The sequence below is a fragment of the Crocodylus siamensis genome, chromosome 3 (assembly GCF_052110815.1).
Source record: "Crocodylus siamensis isolate JL-2025a chromosome 3, ASM5211081v1, whole genome shotgun sequence".
NCBI classification, from domain to species: domain Eukaryota; kingdom Metazoa; phylum Chordata; order Crocodylia; family Crocodylidae; genus Crocodylus; species Crocodylus siamensis.
In genome coordinates, this window is record NC_143397.1 from 116005042 (window position 1) to 116023894 (window position 18853).

General features: G+C 44.4%; 1 protein-coding gene across 1 annotated transcript in view; it reads left to right on the forward strand.

Moving 5' to 3' along the window:
- The first annotated feature begins 1555 nt into the window (after positions 1-1555).
- The window catches only part of POLR1E (RNA polymerase I subunit E), a 29460-nt gene continuing 12162 nt past the window's right edge, over positions 1556-18853 (forward strand). Inside the window, exons 1-5 of the mRNA XM_090039070.1 lie at positions 1556-1713; positions 5957-6060; positions 13904-13980; positions 17105-17190; positions 17871-17926. Coding sequence (XP_089895196.1) covers positions 1650-1713; positions 5957-6060; positions 13904-13980; positions 17105-17190; positions 17871-17926 — 387 coding nt within the window. The 5' untranslated portion in view covers positions 1556-1649. The remainder of the gene's footprint in view (positions 1714-5956; positions 6061-13903; positions 13981-17104; positions 17191-17870; positions 17927-18853) is intronic.

The following is an 18853-nucleotide window of genomic DNA, read 5'->3' on the forward strand; positions in this document are numbered from 1 at the left end:
TTAAATTGGCTGGACTTTGATCACTGGGAAAAAGAGCTTTTTTTTTTTTTTAAAGAAAAAAGGAAAAAGAACACCCCCCCAAATAAAACCCTAAGTCAGTCTGCTATTTGTAACTGCATAAAGGTAACACAGAAGAGGTCCCACATTCACTGCAGCTAGGACACTGCTCTACTAAATCTACTTGGTACCATAGACAGGTCCTAGACCTGATCTTATACCAGGTGCTTAAGTTTTTTAGACTTAAGCCCTCCACCTCCTCCCCAGAACTTTTTTTGAATTTAGAGAACCCCATTTTAAAAACATATTTCTTTATTTTGCTATGGAAAATTGATAGAGTGATTCTCTTGTAAATAACTCAGAAAAACTACAGCAGGTCAGAATGATTTTGAGACCATGGATTCCTAGTTGAAATCTCGCTAGGCAAGGTTCTTTGAGTAGATGTCATATTTTTTATTAGACCAACTGAGTAGATGGAAAGAAGTTCTTAGTTGAAATCTCTAGGTTTATTCTGTGAACCACGTGTAGGTGTTTGCACACCTAACAGTGCTAATATTGTGCAGCTCCCTTAAAAGAATCTCCCGGGAGCCTGGTTGAGAATCACTACCATAGAGTAAAGCCACCCTTACACTGGTGTCAAATATACCTGGTTCAATTTGAAAGGCCAGGTTGCTGTTTTTCCAGATTGGTTTGGGGGTTCCAAAGACTTGGCACACAGAAAGCAGCAATTCAAAACGGATGTGGTTTTGCTGAAGAGCTGTCAAAGGACATTATGTGTGCACTGAACTAACGTAGCCTCAAAGGAGAAGAGAGGCCTTTAGCCTGTGAACTTTGAAAGCTTTTTTTTTTTTAAAGAAATATTTTGTGTTTCCAGCCAAATCAAGGCCAAATAAATCCCAGTCAGTCCAGAACCGTAAGTGGCCCGGCAAACATCTTCCACCTCCACCAGAGGCTTCAGATATTTCCAAAGTCTTTTGGCGGGCGTGCTATGTGCAGGCCCAAGCCTGGAGGCTCAGGGTTTGGAGACTGCCCAGTGTTGCCTGCCCTCAGCTTTAAGCCCCAACACCTCAGGGGATACTAAACCACGCCAGAAAAAACAGTTATCACGGGGAGCACTTAAGGAAAACTGCTTCCGTGGACCCAGACAAACAAGTTCTTCGGGTGAATCTGAGATCTTTTCTTAGACCAACTTAAATAGCTGAAAAAAGCCCATTTTTTTTAGCAAGCTTTCGGGTTTAAAACCCGTTGGTCAAGCCCGTGGTGTTTCCCCTGCGAGGTCAGAACTTGGGAAGCACTGCAAGAAGCGGCTCCTCCTCCCGCCGGACACACGCGGCTCGCAGGGTCCCATAAGCCGTCCCGTCCCGACAGCAGGGCCCGCGCGGGGATCCTGCCGCGCCGAGGAGCAGACAAGCCCCTCGCGCCACACCGGGCAAGGGGCATCCTCCTCGCGAGACTCCTCTTGTCCGAGCGCGGCCAGGCACGCGCCCTCTGCTGCCGCGAGCAGAGCAGCAAAAACTCAGAACCCGCTCATAAGCCCCGCGGACTAGGCAGGAGCCGGGCCCCTTTTGTTCGCGGGACGGGGCGGGCGGCTGCCGGCGTAGACTCCTCCCTTTCCGGCCGCCGGCGCAGGAGGAGGAGGCGGCGGCTGCGCTATGGCAGCTGTCGCCGGCTGGAGCTACCGCGGGGGCCCGCGCGACGACCAGAGCGCGCTGCTGGGTGAGTGCGGGCGCCCTGCGGGCGGCGCCACGTGCCGGACCCCACGGGCGGGCTCGGGGCCGGCAGCGGCGCCGCGGGGCTGGCTCAGCGGGAGCAGACCGGAGCCTCGCGGCCTCCTGGCGGCCTCCTGGCGGCCTGGCTGCGGTGCAGAGGTGGAGGTGCTTGGGCGGGGGGCGCCCTGAGCCACCCTTGCTGCGTGGGCTTGGAGCCGGAGTCTCTCTCTCTGGCCTTTGCCTTAGGTTGTTGCCCCGTTCACTGCCCAATAAATGTTCTCAGCCTCTGGCGGCCCTTATAAGATTAAGTGTATGAGCCCTTCCTCAGCCCCATCCCTCTTATGATAGTCCCTCCTGGGGCACTCTGGATTTTTCCCCATGTGGCCTTGTCATTCTCACTCAGCATTTTCTAATAAAGTGAACCTGCTCAAATGGGCTGCACGTAGCCAGATGAAGTTTAAGGTGGCCACATGTTTTGTATGTCAAATGGGCGGCATGTAACAACATCAAGTTCAGATTGCCTGTGTGTTTTATATGCAATTTTGTGTGCTTCCCTCCCTACCCCCTGTCCTCTACTATGTAGCCCCTTGCTGGGGTGCTTTTCTATTTCCTTTGCTTTGAACTTTGTAATCTTAAACTTTAACATGATTAGAAAATGTTAAAGTTTACGGAAAAAGTAAATCTGTTCTCATGGTCCAGTGTAGGAAGTATCTGAAGTCCTGGCCTAAAGAGTCTGGGACGGAGGATGTTTACCTGTAGTATCTGGGGGTGGGGGCCGCAAAACACCTTTTTTGGTTGGGGGGGCAAACAAACCGTTCCCCCCTCCAGCTCTCACCGCTGATTTCTTACTTTATGTTTACACTAATGCATTTTCGTGACGTTAGCTGGGACATATGCACAGGCAACTTACAGAATGACACGTCAGTCAGAAACATCACATCAGGTGCAAACAAAGCTGAAGTATAGCTTGTCATTTAGCTAGCTATGCAGTTAAAAAAAATAGCTATACAGTTTTAACCTGAATGACAAAATTGCACATTTGTTGGTTTTATAAATTAACATGCTAAAAGTTGGTTGGGCCATGGCCTGGGTGGCCCACCCGATTTCGCAGCCTATGTCTGGGGGCATCCAAATTCCAACCTCTGGGCTTGGGCCTGCACATAGGATGCCTGCCAGTGAAGCTGGGAGTACCTAAAATGCCAGGGTGAGAGGCTGGGATGGAGGACACTTGCTGGTTGTAGCAGCATACTTGGTGTTTAGAATGAAAAATGCAAGGTTCTCTACCTTGGGAGGAAAAACCTGCAGCATCCTTATAGGCTCGGCAGTGCTACGTTGGTTAGCACTACAGAAGAAAAAGACTTGGGGGTCATCATTGACCACAAGATGAACATGAGCCTGCAATGCGATGCTGCGGCTAGTAAAGCGACCAAAATGCTGGCGTGCATCCATAGATGTTTCTCGAGCAAATCCCGGGACGTCATTCTCCCCTTGTACTCGGCCTTGGTGAGGCCGCAGCTGGAGTACTGCGTCCAGTTTTGGGCTCCACAATTCAAAAAGGATGTGGAGAAGCTTGAGAGAGTCCAGAGGAGAGCCACGCGCATGATCAGAGGTCAGGAAAACAGATCTTACGATGACAGGCTGAGAGCCATGGGACTCTTTAGCCTGGAAAAGCGCAGGCTCAGGGGTGATCTGATGGCCACCTATAAGTTTATCAGGGGTGACCACCAGGATCTGCGGGAACGTCTGTTCACCAGAGCGCCCCAAGGGATGACGAGGTCGAAAGGTCACAAACTCCTGCAAGACCGTTTCAGGCTGGACAGAAGGAAGAATTTCTTTACTGTCCGAGCCCCCAAGGTCTGGAACAGTCTGCCAGCGGAGGTGGTTCAAGCACCTACATTGAACACCTTCAAGAGTAAATTGGATGCTTATCTTGCTGGGATCCTATGACCCCAGCTGACTTCCTGCCCTTTGGGTAGGGGGCTGGACTCGATGATCTCCCGAGGTCCCTTCCAGCCGTAATGTCTATGAAAATCTATGATTGAGTTCTGCCTGCTCAATCAATATGTTTTTTTGGAACGATCAAGTTCTGCTCAATTGATATGATTTGGAACTGATTTGGCTAATTTGACCTGGTACACGAAATATATTATTCAATAAATAAAATATAGACAACCGCCCCCGCCCCCCTCCGGGCCAAAATAATTATCATGCCATAAAAATAACCACCCAGCTCTAAAAAGAGCCAACAGGCTGCACGGTTAGTGCTTGAAAATGTGTCACAACTTTATAACTGGTTTCTAGCCAGCTTAAATTTGAACTGGCAGGGCCCTCTCTTCCTGTGTGATGCTACAGTTAGCAGAGCAAACAATATGCTGGCATGCATGAACCTATGCATCTTAAGCAAAACTAAGACAGTGATTCTCCCGCTCTGCTCAGCATTGGTGAGACCGCAGCTGGAGTACTGCATCCAGGTCTGAGCGCCACACTTTAAGAACAATGTGGAGAAGCTTGAGAGAATCCAGAGAAGAGCCACTCATATGATTAAAAGCCTGAAGAGCGAGCCATATGAGGCTGGGAGATATGGGACTGTTCAGCCTGAAAAGGAGAAGGCTCCAGGGGGATTTGGTGGCAGCTTACAAATATATCAGGGGTGAGCATCAGTGGCTAGGCAGACAACTATTCACCAAAGCGCCCCGAGTGAAAACCAGGAGCAGTGGTTATAAACTAGAAGAAGGTTTCAGACTGGATATAAGGAAAAACTTCTACACAGTTTGTGACCAGACCCTGGAAATAGACTCCTGGCAGGAGTGGTACAGGCACCTACCTTAGAGATCTTCAAAAGGCGACTGGACACACACCTTGCTGGGGTTATTTGATCCCAGCAGTTTTTCCTGCCTACAGCAGAGGGGTTGGACCCGATGATCTCACGAGGTTCCTTCCAGCCCTAAACTTCTTTGAATCTGCGTGGGCAGGTCTCACTCTGTTGCCACCAAATGAGAGAGTAGGGTGGAAGGCAAAGCAGTGGCGTGTCTAATAGCTAGAACCAGCTTGTTTCTCATGTTAGAGGTGGTGACTGGTACCTCACATAGGCCTCCTGACATGGACCACTGTACAAGCAGTACTGGTTTGACTTTGGATGTGTGACAAATGTTACGCAATGGGATTTCAAGAAGAAAACAAGTTTTTAGCGGTTAAACAAGAAACCCTCCAGCAATCCTAAGCTATGGTTAGTAAAAGACGCATAAAATTAGAAGGTGGTTTGGTAGACAGGTTGTCTGTCTTTAAGTCAGCTGTTCTCTGATATCAGCTTTGTTATGGCAGCAAGCGTTTGCAGCTTTTTCACTGACCTAAGGAAGCAGGGAAGCACCTGCTTGTGAGAGGTCCCTTTGAAGATTCTCACATGCAGAGATGAATGGAACAACATTTCCATAGTTTTTTAAGCATTGAGGAAATATAACTGCTTTCAGCATCCAAAATACTAATTTAAACGGTGCAGCTCAGGAGATAGATGGTCTCATCTTTTATATTTATATGCCCCTCCCTCTCCCTCCATACACGCACACGCAGTTATGTTCTCTGTTGGTGCAAATAACAGTCTTCAAAGTCATGTTTGGTGATGTCCGTTACTGCTGTCTAGCGTCACAAGTGGTAATCTAAGGCATCTAACGCCTGAGGCAAAATCACTGTTATCTCAGTTGCACAACAGTGATGTCAGGCTTCTTTGTCTGCTCTTACTGCTTCATTATCTTGCAGTCCTGGAAAACTGATGGAAATAGTAGATAATATCTCCATGCAGATACTAATGCACAATAAAAGTTACGTTATTGCAAAAATAATCATGCAAAAATAATCAATGGACTTCCAAAGCAGCGTAATTTTTTTGAAATAAAATTGCTTTACTCTGGAACCACATTCACACAAGGAGCTATTTTCAGACATTTTGTTCTTCATTATCTCTTTTAGCTGGTTCCTTTCGTGCATAAGCAAACCTTTAGAAGATGCCACTATTTAGTGAGTGAAATAGACATAGGAGAGAAGAAAATAAATTCATGGGATTCTACCTCTGGTCAAGTTAGTTATGATGATATCTTCTGGAATTAATTAAGACTAAGCTTTATATAGGAGAGGTTGCCCAAGATTTTTAATCATAAAATTAAGATCTTTCCTGGCGTTGTTATAAAAGTTTTTATTTTAAGAATGCTATTGCTGTTAAACCATTTCAAATTTTTCTCCTTCCTAATCTATTACAGTTCAGTTTTCAAATGGGAGACTGCAGAATTCTGAAGACATGAATTTCACATTGTACAAAAGCAAAGATACTACTAATCCCAGAAAGAAGGACAGGAGAATCCTGGTAAGTTTATTCATTGTTGTACAAGCTATTTCTATTCTGCAGTTGAGAAACAAACAGGCCCTCTTTTATAACCAGGTTTTTGTGCTTTTAAGCAAGGCTATTTTTTGACAGGAGGTTGTAGAAATATTTAAGGGGACATTGTCAAATTAAAACACTTCTGTCTGACTTTTTATATATACTGTTGTTACAATGATAGCTCCTAAAATTATCAGACTTCAAAGAAACTCTATATAGATATACAGTATCTGGGCCTATGATAAACAAGAACACATTTTGGAAGAGAGATGAAACCTTATGCTTTCAGTTTAAACCAATGTGTAGATATTTGGAATGAAGAAGAACCCTAAAATAGGAAGTAGATTATCCCTCATATGAAACTGTGGGTTTTCCCCTGGAACATCTGATGTTACCCATATATGGAGACAGGATATTGGATGAGAGTGGGGTTGGGTCTGATCCGGTTGGATAATTCCCATGTTCCTTGTGGGAGGATACTCTCCCCCCCTTTTAATCAGGTTTTTGTGTTTCCTGTGCCATTGTCAGTGGCTTCTTTCGTACAACAAAAATGGTTCTGTATCTTTATCTTTGGGTACTTCGGCAATTTTGTCAATTTGGAAGCTCTTGGCTATCAGAGATATTACCAGGGATCACTATGTGGAAGTGGCTCTTGTCAGTCCCCTCAGAGTGGCTCTTGTATAGTGAGTTTTGGGTCCTGGTCATAGAATCATAGAAAAATTAGGGTTGGAGGGGACCTCAGGAGGTCATCTAGTCCAACCCCCTGCTCAGAGCAGGACCACCTCCAACATGATCATCCCAGCCAAGGCTTTGTCTAGCTGGGTCTTAAAAACCTCCAAGGTTGGAGATTCCACAACTTCTCTGGGTAACCTGCTCCAGTCCTTTACAACCGTCCTCGTGAAAAAGTTCTTCATAGTATTTAACCTAAACTCCCTAGCTGCAACTTGAGACCATTGCTCCTTGTTCTGTCATCTGCCACCTCTGAGAGCAGTCTAGCTCTATCCTCTTTGTAACAACCCTTCAAGGAGCTGAAGGCTGCTATTAAATCTCTCCTTAGTCTTTCTCTTCTCCAGATTAAATAAGTCTAGAATAGAAACTTCATGGAAAGCCATCATTTCTGATAAAATTGGGCCCAGCTGTATGCTTCTGCTCTTGAGGGTCTGACATAGAATCAGGTTTAGTTTAGTTGGGGCTTCTTGTTTGTTTTCCATACAGAACCAGGATTAAGAGAGCCATTAAAATATTTCTTAAAAAATCTAATTGTGAAACACCCTGCATTTGCAGAGAGATCAAGGCATCCACAGTAGCTGAAGCTACTTTAATGAACTTTTTAAAACAAAAGCTAGATTTCAAATGAGTGCATCCATTTACAGAAGAAAATAGGCAGTAAAACCCTTGGGTGTATTAAAAGCAAACTCAGCCTCTAAAACAGTGATTCTTAATCAGAGTGCCATGGCACCCTGGAGTGTCATGAGATCCTTTCAAGGGTACTGTGCCAATCCTGCTGTACTTCTCTTTCCAGGATACAGTGCTGGGTTAAGCCTGGAAGTGGCTGCAGCATAAATCAGTGCCGTTTTGAAGACAGGATCCTGCCTGTCTCTTTAGGACCCAGTGCAGGAATTGCACTTGTTTTTCTTTCCTTCAGATACCAGGCTGAAGCTGCAATTGAAGGTTAAGAGTCAGGCTGGAGCTCTTGGCTAGGAGAGCCAAGCTGAGCCTTTCTGCCCTGGTCGCTGGGAAAGGCAGCAGATTCCACTCCAGGTGGTTCTTCTCAAAGGGAGTCTTGAACAGGGCCTGTGGCAAGCCAGTGGGAACTGCTATGCAGCCGTGCTGCACTGCACTGCACTGCACTGTACCACACCTCATGGGCTGGTCCCTTTCTGTAGTAGGGACCCATCTGCCATGCAAAGGCATCTCTCCCTGTAGGACAGAACCTCCCCTCCTCATTTTATAGAGCTGAGGTTTTTTTTCTCCCCACCCTTTCTCTCCTCTCACTTTTAGGCAATATGCTGAAAATGAGCAGTTTGCACCATGCTAGACAAACTTGTGGTTTTCTTGTGAATCTTACAACTTGTGATATTTTGCACAAAGCCTTTGTTCCTTGAAGGAATCTTATTTTCCATTGAAGAGTTCAAGTTCTGTACCTCATACTTAAACCCCTGAGTACCATTTCACACTTTCAGAGCATTGTAGAATCTGACCCTTAATCTTGTCATATTGTTTCAGGGATGAATACATTAAAGATTTAAGGTGTTAAGACCTCATGGTGACAGGAGCTACAATAGTATCTTTCTACAGCTGTGATTTTCAAATGGAGCCCAACTATGCAGATGTATCAGATCAGTTATAATATTATCGTTATTCCTGCATGGGTTTTTTCAGTTTGTTTAAAAGTTCATTTCCATTTAGGTTATTTTACACACTTTAATGCATACATTATTTTTTTTAAATGGGGTGCCACTAACTTAAGAAAAGTTATGTATGTATGTCTTAAGCCTAAGAAGGCTGAGAAGCACTGTCCTAAAATAAAACCCTGCCACTCAGGGCTGCAAGATTGTTTGGTTTTAGCAATAGGTATAGGACTGAACGCACAAAAAGGCGGGGGCAGAAATTTACGTGGAAAATTTGGAGCGATGGAGTAAGTGAAGGCTTTGCCTGAACCTTTTGAGTAAGCTGTCTGCATGTCCCTTGTTAATATACGTAATGGTTCACACATTGAGGCTTGAAACTTCCCTGTTCCATAAAGTGTACATGTGGAGTCTGGTATACAAAGCCACAAGATGTCAGTGTAATCTTAAGAAGCATCACTGAACATCAGACTTCTGACTGGTATTAGAGCATAATATTCTTGTGTTAAAGCTTAGAAACAGATGCATGAATAGAATGAAACTCCATACTTTTGCTAGTTCAATATTTTGTGTAGACTGTGGAGTTTAGCTACAATTTTTAAAATTGAATTTAAAAGACACAATAGATAAATTACGAAATGAAGTTATTATTGATTATATGCTTATACCAATTAGGATCAAATGTTCACTAATGCAGTATGCTTCAGTTTTGAATAGCCTTGGACTGTATATTAAAAATAAAATATTATTGCAACTGTAAGAATGGAAAATGAAATGTGTGCAGTTAGGGATTCTTAAAGTAACAGTGATTCAGCCTATACATATCGGGGTGAATGTTTAATAATAATAATAGTTTTTTTTAACAATTTCTTACTGAGTATACAGGTTATAATGATTGCAAAAATATATGGAATTTTTTTTACATTTATGTACTCTCACGTTTTAATATTGTAATCTTTGTTTTGATTAAATTGTCTTATGCAAAAGTGTTCTTTTGGGTTGATTTTAATGGAATGAGAAACAAGTTATACCAGAAAAGTAAAAGCTTTAGCTGTGCTAACTGTGGAGTTACACAGCTTTGTATAGGCATTCAACTCAGTGGTTCTATAAATTATTCCATCAAAAACTTGATAGAAATTTTATACTGTGGATGCACAAATATATAAAAATCTAACCCCTAAGTCTGTGAGTTGCTGGATGTGGATAAATTGCAGCCAGTTTGCAGAGCTGGTCTCTTAAATGATAGTTTTAAAGTTCAACCAGTTTATGATTCTGATGGGCACGTAGAGAGGTTTATTTTATTAAGAATGTGTCCAGGTCTGTGTATGTGCATAGTGAAACTTATGCTGTAGCTTGCATTGTTATATTGCCATATTGATTTTACTGTCATTCCTATTTCCCCAAAAGTACACCTTTGGGCTGAGATGGGAGCCACAATTTTCCATCCAGGAGAAGAATTAATTTTCAAGATGTTTTGAAAAATTGTACTGGAAGGCTATTTGCAACTAAAGCTTTGGCAATAACATGTCAAATTAATACCAAGGGGGATTATGTTTAAAAATATATTTATCCTAATTAGTTACAGTGTTACTACCACAAACCATGACTTCCAAGATATGAGAACTTAGGTGTCTAACCATGAGTTACATTACTGAGATGCCAGAGTTCATTATGACAATAAATGCGCTCAGAATTTAACCCACATACTAACTTGACCTGTGAAGGCAATAATTCCCATATAACATTTGCCTTCCTTTCAGGTTTTTAGGTTGCTAGATGTCACGGAGTCACAGAGGTGCTCCGTGATTGTGAGGGTGATTGGCAGAGCTGTCAATCACCCAGGCAGCTCAGGTGCCTGGTTGCCAGGACAACCAGGTGGTCACATGGCCAGAAGAGGGCAGGGCCTGGCCTTTATAACTAGCTGAGGCCGGAGCTGGAAACACAGTTCCCTTCTGGCTGCTGCAGGAGCAGGAGCTCTGCGGCTCAGCTGAGTGGCCTGAGTTAGTGCTTGCAGCCTTACCCCACTAACAGGCCGCGATGATGCAGGGAACAAGACCGCCCTGACGGAAGGTAGGATTGAGAGCCCTGGCGGGGCTTGGAGGTATTGTTAGGCGTGTGGAGCCTCTGTTTATGTTGTAGCCAGATGGCTTGAGGTTATGTTGCAGTTTACACCGGAGGACCGGGTGAGGCTGCAGGGGAGCGAGGAGGCCTCAAGGGGAGCTTCCCCAACAGCTTGGGGGTTCCCAGTGCCCAGTTGAGGCACAGTGCCAGGGGCACTAGTGTCGGTGCTGCTGGGCATTATATTGCGCCAGGGAGGCGCAGTGTGCGGGGTTACAGACCCCAGCCCATAAGGGCGGTGTTTAGCCCCGGAGCGGGGCAGCGACAGGGCGCAAGAGGCGCGGAGTCAGCCCCGAGAGGGCAAGGCCCCAGAGCGGGGCAGAGACAGGGCGCAAGAGGCGCGGAGTCAGCCCCGAGAGGGCAAGGCCCCAGAGCGGGGCAGAGACAGGGCGCAAGAGGCGCGGAGTCAGCCCTAGAGAGGGCAAAGCCCCGGAGCAGGGCAGAGACAGGGCGCGGGGCGCGTGGCGTGTCGGCCCCAGAGTGGGGAAGCCCAAAGGGGCGAAGCGCAGGGAGCGCGGTAGAGGCCCCTGAGGGGCAAGGCCCCAGAGAGGGGCCGAATAGCCAGGCCTAGCTAGCCCCCCAAGGGCGCCGAGACTAGGGCGGCGATAGCGCCGGCCCAAGGGCGCCGAGGCTAGGGCGGCGATAGAGCTAAGGCTAGCGCGCCAGGCGAGAGTGAGCCGAGACTAGGGTGGCGAGAGTGAGCCGGCCCGAGGGCGCCGAGACTAGGGCGGCGATAGAGCTAAGGCTAGCGCGGCGAGAGCAGCCTAGCTAGCCGCCCGAGGGCGCCGAGACTAGGGCGGCGAGAGTGAGCCGGCCCGAGGGCGCCGAGACTAGGGCGGCGAGAGTGAGCCGGCCCGAGGGCGCCGAGACTAGGGCGGTGATAGAGCCGAGATCCGGGCAGAGGGAGCGTGCCGGCCCAAGGGCGCTGAGACTAGGGCGGCGAGAGCATGCTGGCCCAAGGGCGCCGAGACTAGGGCGGCGAAAACGCTCCAGTTCCAAGGAGAGTCGGCGATTAGCCAGGCGCCGGCTAGAACCCGGCCCAGGGGGCGCCGGTAGTGAGCGGCGCTGGCGAGCTGACCCAGGAGGCGCCAGCAAGTAGCTGGGCGCCAGCGTGACAGGCCCAGGGCGCGGGGAACGGGCTAGAGATTGGGGCCCGACCCAAGGAGGCGCCAGGTGGGCGAAGAGCCCCGGTGCCCGAGAGTGAGAACAAGGGCACCCGAGGGGCGAGGGACCATACAAGCGTCCCCCAGAACAGCAGCGAGGCTTGGGGCGTGCTGAGGGGGAGGCTTGGAGGCACGCATTGCCCTTAAGGCAGGACGCATATAAATAACCCCAGTCCGGAATAGGGACGAACAACAAGACCGTCCATTAGGGAAACTGGCAGCCTCCACGTTATATATTTAACCATCAAAGTCGTGGCGGGCGAGGTTCTGAGGGTGCTACGTCACCCTAACGTGACGGTAGGCGGCGCTAGGGGGTTCACGGCCGCCCCTAGCGCGCGCGCCCTCACACTAGATTATAAGGCTAGGTTTTGATTAGTTAGTCTAGTGGTGCTCATCCTTTTTAGACTCAAGGTACAACCTCCATAACTTTTCTAATTTTTGCAGCACCACAGTTAAAGCATTAATTCATTAAGGTGTTTACTTCCTTACACCTCGCATCACCCTTAGAAGTATCTCACAGCACCCCAGGTTTAAAACTACTTAAATTCAACAGCATTAGCTATTGTATTATTGCCATTCAAGCTGAGAACTGACAACCTTCAGAATTTGTTTTTGGCACAATGAAATCCTGCCACAATGCATAGGATGGATTAAAATGGCCCTGCAGTGGACTGAGTGGTCCTGTGAAGATGTTATGTCATCCTAAACATTTCTTCGTAATGTCATAACAACCAAATATTAGCTGACTTGGTCAAATGTCTCTTATGACCGACATCACAAACTGAATATTGCTTTGATACATTTCTACAATTGCATAAAAAAGAAACAAATCCTTTAGTCAAAAAAAGAAAGAAAGAAAAGCCAGCAGAAATCACTGCAGCAGTTAACTCTCTTCTAATTCAGGGCTATCCAACTCATGGTCTACAAGGAGTTAATTTATAGCCTACCTTAATTTAATCCTACCTGTCCCTCATTCCCCCCATCACTCTGATTGCAGCAGCTAGAGTCACTGTAATGTGGGCTCCCTCTCCCTCCTCTGGTTTCCCCTTCCTGTCCTGAGGGCAAGGTAGGGCAGCGCAGTCTATAGTGTCCAGGGGAGCCTGTGGCCGCAGTGCCTTCACAGCATGCTGTGGCTGGGGAGCCCATGGCCAGTGAGCTGGGGGTGCCTGTGTGGCCTGTGGCCCAGGGCACTCGTGGCCCCTTGGTGCAGCCCACACAATGTGGCCCCTGGCTGCTTAGAAGTTGGACAACTCTGTTCTAATTCAGGCAGAGTCAACAGTGTCTTCACTAGTTCAGCACTGAAAGTGAGTCAGAAACAAGAGGATGCATATAAAAAGTATCTAGCATTAACAAATATTTGCTTTCACATTGTTTAAGAATTCCAGGATAGTAGTTGCCTCCACCCTGGCTCTGATCTGTACTTGAGTGGGTGAGCAAGGCTCCAGGAGCATGGGAGGAGTAGTGGAGGGGATGTGCTAGGCTCAAAAGCACAGATGCATGCCTTCCCGCCCACCTGGAGCAAAGTGTACTGCTCAAAGCTCAGTGGTGACCAGCATGTGGGCAGGGTGGGGCAGCAGCACAAGCAAGAGTTCTCCAGAAGAGCAGCTGTGGGCACTGCTTGTCTTCAGGATGCTGGGGCAGGCACAGGGTGCCAGGTAGGGGGAGGAGAGCAAGCAGTTACCTCCTCATGTAGGAGCTGTGCACCCTTAAAGGGAACACCCTTCAAAGGATCTCACAAAATTCTGGTTGAGAATTACTGAGTTAGTCTGACCTCCTGTATCATGCTGGTCGTAAGACTTTCTTGAATTACTTGAATAGCATCGTATCTACTAAGAAAAAACATTCAATATTAATTTATAACTTGCCAGTTATTAAAAATCCACTATAATCCTTGGTAAATTGAGGGCAATTCATCATTGGAACACACCTTATGGTATAGAGGGAGCTCTTTCAGCCTTAGGCGATGTTTATTCTTTTTTCCTTTTTCTTTTAAAAGATGTTATTTGGGAAATTACTATAGGATTGATGAAGAAGTTTCCCTAAAATTAGACAGGTTATAAATTTACCCTGTTCACATGGAACAAATCTGGCACCAAAGAAAAACAGGACTTAATAACTTGGCAAAAAGCTTAGTCCCTGAGGAGAATTATTGCAGAGAGTAGTCTTTCACTAAAGCTCTTTTTTCCCCCTGCATTTTAGACTTCAGAGACCGAAAGGCTTTCTTACGTGGGAAACAACTTTGGCACTAGCGCCTTGAAATGTAACTCCCTGTGCAGGTATGTGTTGCAGGTTGGGGAAACTGTTGTTCTGCTTAGCTGAGATTTTTGACTTACCCTTTTCAGAATTTCAGTTCATTTATGTGGAACCAGATTTCCAAAAGAGTTGAGCATGTTTGAACCTGTACTGTTCTCAAATTGTGTATGCACGGTAAAAGAAAACATGTGAGTGACTATTGCAGCATCCAGCAATAATGCCAGTAGTTTTATAAATACTGTAGTCAAGTCTTGCTTGATTTAGGAACAGTAAGAGAATGTCTGGTTTTCACAGAGATGTTTAGAATAGGTGTATACATGAATGGTCAGTGTGAAATAATCCTATCCAGTTGGATCCAAGAACTGTGAAATGTCTGTTTTAACTGCACATTTACCTTCTCATGAACACTAGATGAAGTGATATGTGCTCATCCAAAATGAAAAATGTTCCCTAAGAGATGATGTCAGGTCAAACTTGATGTGAGTTGGCTATCCAGATCCCTTGAGTAGCTACTGAAATCCTGCCATGGAAGAGGGGTATAATTTTTTGCTCTGTTAATGAAATTGATTCTGAATGATTTGATTAAAAAAAGGTAAATTAAACTTGTTTTAAGGTAGATAGATGAAGCATCCACCTGTGGGGTCCACAGCTCAAATCCTGAAGGTAAATTTTTGTCATAGACTGTTTATAAAGATTTAGTTTGATTATGAGCTAAATTTGGGGGCCAAATCTGATTTGCCTTTTCCTTTTAAACTTGCCAGTTAATCTTTCATGTTTGAGTCCTGTTTTCATCTGCGCACCTCGCACTGATTACTGATTTCAAGCCTCCTAACAACTGAAGTATTGTAGCAGAGGGGAAAGCAAACATGTAAAGCAGAGGGGAACAATTCTTTTAGGTTTTTGTTTAGGGTCATGCAAGGTGAGATGGGGCAGAAGACGCTGTTTTAAACTTTAATCTCTCAATGTAATTTGGTTCTGAATTATTTGATTAAAATAAACTAACACTTTTTCTACTGATAATTATCTAAAAGGTTAAAGAGATTACATGCTGGTCATGTATTTTTGTTCTTCTCTTTCTCAAAGCTAATGAGTAGAGCTCTGACTTTAATTTTGACAGCACTTAATTTAAGATACCATGGTTGCATCAAGACTCTAAGGACAGTTTTATACTTTGTCTAGAGAATTAAACTCGGAACCAATTAGTCTAATGAACATTTATGCTACAAATATCAATGATATGCCATTTTTATAGTGATTTAGGGCCCCTTCTCTGAACACTCGGATCACTTTGTATGATTAAGAGACCGTTTTAATGACTTAATTGATCCGTGGATGAGTCACTGGAGGACCCTAGACATGTGCCTGGTTAATGTGAGAATAACTCTTGAAGCAGAAGGGATAGAAAGTTGGCTTTCTGAGGCCCCACAGTGCATAGGGCTCGGGTTGTTAATTTGCCCATTCTTTCTGACCTTCTGTCATTATGTTTAAGGTCTTCAGACTCTTCCATTCTTAATTCTTGGTCTTCACTGTCTTCTGGGAGTTAAATTTTCCTTGCAATCCTATGATGGAATTTCCTCTGTAATTCTGCTAACAGCTATCAGCCCAGGTGTGTCCTTGGAACAGCCTTCTGAATGTTATTAGCAAGTAGCTAGTATTTTTGTTCTTTTTAGTCCTTGGCTAAACTCTGCAAGAACCCCCTTAATTTGATTTAAAGACAGATTATATTGATTCTACTTAACTCATTAAGATGCAGAGAAGAGCTACAAGGATGGTCAGGGGAGTAGAAATCCTATGCAAGAGAAGATTAACAAAGCTTGGGTTGTTTAGCCTTGGATAGGATAGCTACGGATAGGTTTGCTATCCATAAATGCATCAGGAATTAAACATTAGGGAGGGAAGAGTAGCTATTTAAGGTAAAGGACAATTTTGGAATAAGAATAAATAGGTATAAAATAGTAAATTAATGTAGTCATAAAATTAGAAGGAGTGTTCTGTCAAAGCAGTGGGGCTCTGGAACAAACTCCCAGCCAGAGTAATTAATGGGATAAAACAGCTGCATTTAAGATGGTTTATGAAAGGGATTATATGATGTAATACGTGTAGTAGCAAGGGACTGGACTTAAACAGAAGTTCAAATAGGACTAAATCTATCTGAACTTATAGCTGCAGCTGAACTGTTATTTTGAATTGTACAGAGTTGATCCCTTGACCCCCACATACATGAGTGACTAGTGTTACGCTGTAATCATGCATCATCTTCCCAAAATTAGTTTCAGTCTAAAAAGTAACCCAGAGAGAAGTAAATCCCAAGCCATATGGCAGGGAGCAACTGTATACTTCCTGTATGTCATAAAACCAGTGGTCGCTTAGCTGGAGAAGGAGGATTCTATCAGAAGACACTTGTAGCTCACATTTTGCCAAGCTCTGGAGGTCTGGTCAGAAGTGGATTGATATATAATTGAATCTGTGAATCACCTTATCTTACCTCCTCTGAAATGGAGCTGTGAAGGAAGGTATCTCTGAATTGCTTTAAAAGAAATGACAAGGTCCTGGAACTCCTTAGTGGAATCACTTTCAGGGAAGCTGCCAGGCATAGAGGCAAAGATGCATTTTTAACCAAAGAATAAACCATGTTGAATTTCTGCTCCAAGAACCAAAGGAAACTGCAGAAGAGCCGCACAACTTGTGATATCATTGAAACAAAAAAATATGTGTTTGAGAACTCGGGTTTTAAATGTCACTGTCCTTGAAATACTGAATGTGGCTGGTCCTGACCCCCAGCAGCCTTAAAAAAACTTAATCCATGGACTCCCAAAGTGAAGGGCTGTGCATACAGGGGTTGCATTTAGAGAAATCACTGAGGTCCTTATAGGCAAAGCAAAGAAAGAGTAGAATGGAAGCTGGCACTTTGGCATCTAGACACCCTTTTTGTGTGCTTCAGAGTTCATTTCAATGCCTTAGTTTTAACTCACAAGTATAAAAATTAAGCCTTCAATGCAACTTTTATAGATCTTCCTACTGTGAAGTTTTAGATGTTTGTAAGCATTGAAAAACTGGTCTTTGCAGAGCGGTTTAGTGGGTCATGCAAAGTACTGAGCCATATAATCTTAATAACATATTTCACTTATGCCAAACCATTTCCTACAGGTACTTTGTTGGTGTGCTAGACAAGGACTCTGGACAGATGGAAGTTTATAATGCAGAATTGTTCAATATGCAGCCACTGTTGTCAGGTGGGTGGAAAAGAATACACTGACTGGGTCCTGTGAAGTACCTCTATACTTAGTGTACATTGCACTTAGCTAGGGGCCTGTTTTTGAACGTGACCGTTCCTCCACATTCTAAGTATCCAACATTACATGCGTCCTTCTTGGTTCCTTGGTTGCGTTATATAAGACAAAAAAGAGCGTATTGATTTTTCTTAAGACCATATTTTTGGAATAAGTCCCTACAATACACTTATTTCCAGTACGTTAATGAAGTAAGTACAGTGTAGAAAGATACAGAGTGGTAAAAGGGACAACTGTAGCTATGAAGTGATACTTAGAAGGGAGGTTAAAAGGCTGGGAGATAGCAGCATTTACATCAGTAGCAACCCGTGAGCTTGTTTTTGTCCAAAGAAAACTGGTGATGATGTCCTCTGCTTAGTATGGAGGACTACGTTGTCAGCATTCTGGGTAAAAATATAACCCTTGGACAGAGCAGTTCTTCAGTAGGAAACAAGAGGAAAATATTCTTTATCCTCAGTGAATTGTTTCCTTTGTGCCCTCATTTGCTATCATGTCAAGCATGAGAAATTGAGAACCGGTTTGCTAAGTTTTAATGTAACAAATATAACAGTATGGTTACTAAATTCATAAATACTACTGACTGACCCAGTTAGACCCATGTACTAATTTTTGTTCTTTTGTAGATGATGTAATAGAAGAAGACCTATCAGATTATCAAAATAAATCCTACAGAGAGAAGGTAAAAGTTGAAGCCCAATCTTTTTCTAATATAATTACCCAGATAATCATAGTAAATATTTGCCTGGGACGGAGGTGTTCAGTTTTGTCATTAATGGGTGTAAGTTATCATTTTAACCTATGCTGAAGTTCAGCAGTTCTTATGAAGAGATATAATAGAATATCTTTATCTTTATTTGGGGTATGGCCCCTGTTCTGTACACGCTATAACCACTAGACAAGCCACCAACAGATTGGGCTCAATGGGCAGATCAGATTTTGAAATGGGGGGTGCAGATTGTGTAGTACACTATCACATGTATCATAACATATATTTTTTCCAGTTAAGAGATGCTAGCAGATATATTAACATGCTAGGGGCCCAGCAGTATATTATTCAGTTTAAGATCAAAGTAAAACCAAATACAATTTTATTGAAATGGTCACTGATTATAAATTAAGTTAAAAATACAATAAAGTAGGCAAAAATAATCAAAAGATGTTGTTTTATTATTCCTGTAGTCAAGATAGTGAAATGTACATCCCTTATTCAGACTTGTAAAACAACATCTAGCCTTGTTGAGCATCTTTACAGTGCATCCAGCACTGTCAGTCATTTCCACACCTGAATTAATGTCCTCCTAAGTAAATATTACCACACCTGAGTTTGTTTCCAGCTGGAACTAAAAACAGTCTGAAGGGCTGTTTAATAGAAGAGAGAGAGAGCCATTCTTGGCAAACGGGCAGCAAATTGCAGAATATCATGATTAATGGAACATTATGACCATTAAAAAGGAGAGTGGGTCATTAACACCTGTAGAGAGAAGAGAGATTAATAGGAATCAGGTGGAGCATAATGAGCCATAAAGTCAGTTGACTGCCTCAGTAATGCCTGAATAGAAATGCTACTGCCACTGCTGGCAGTTGGTTTAAGCTTTTTGGTGAAGCA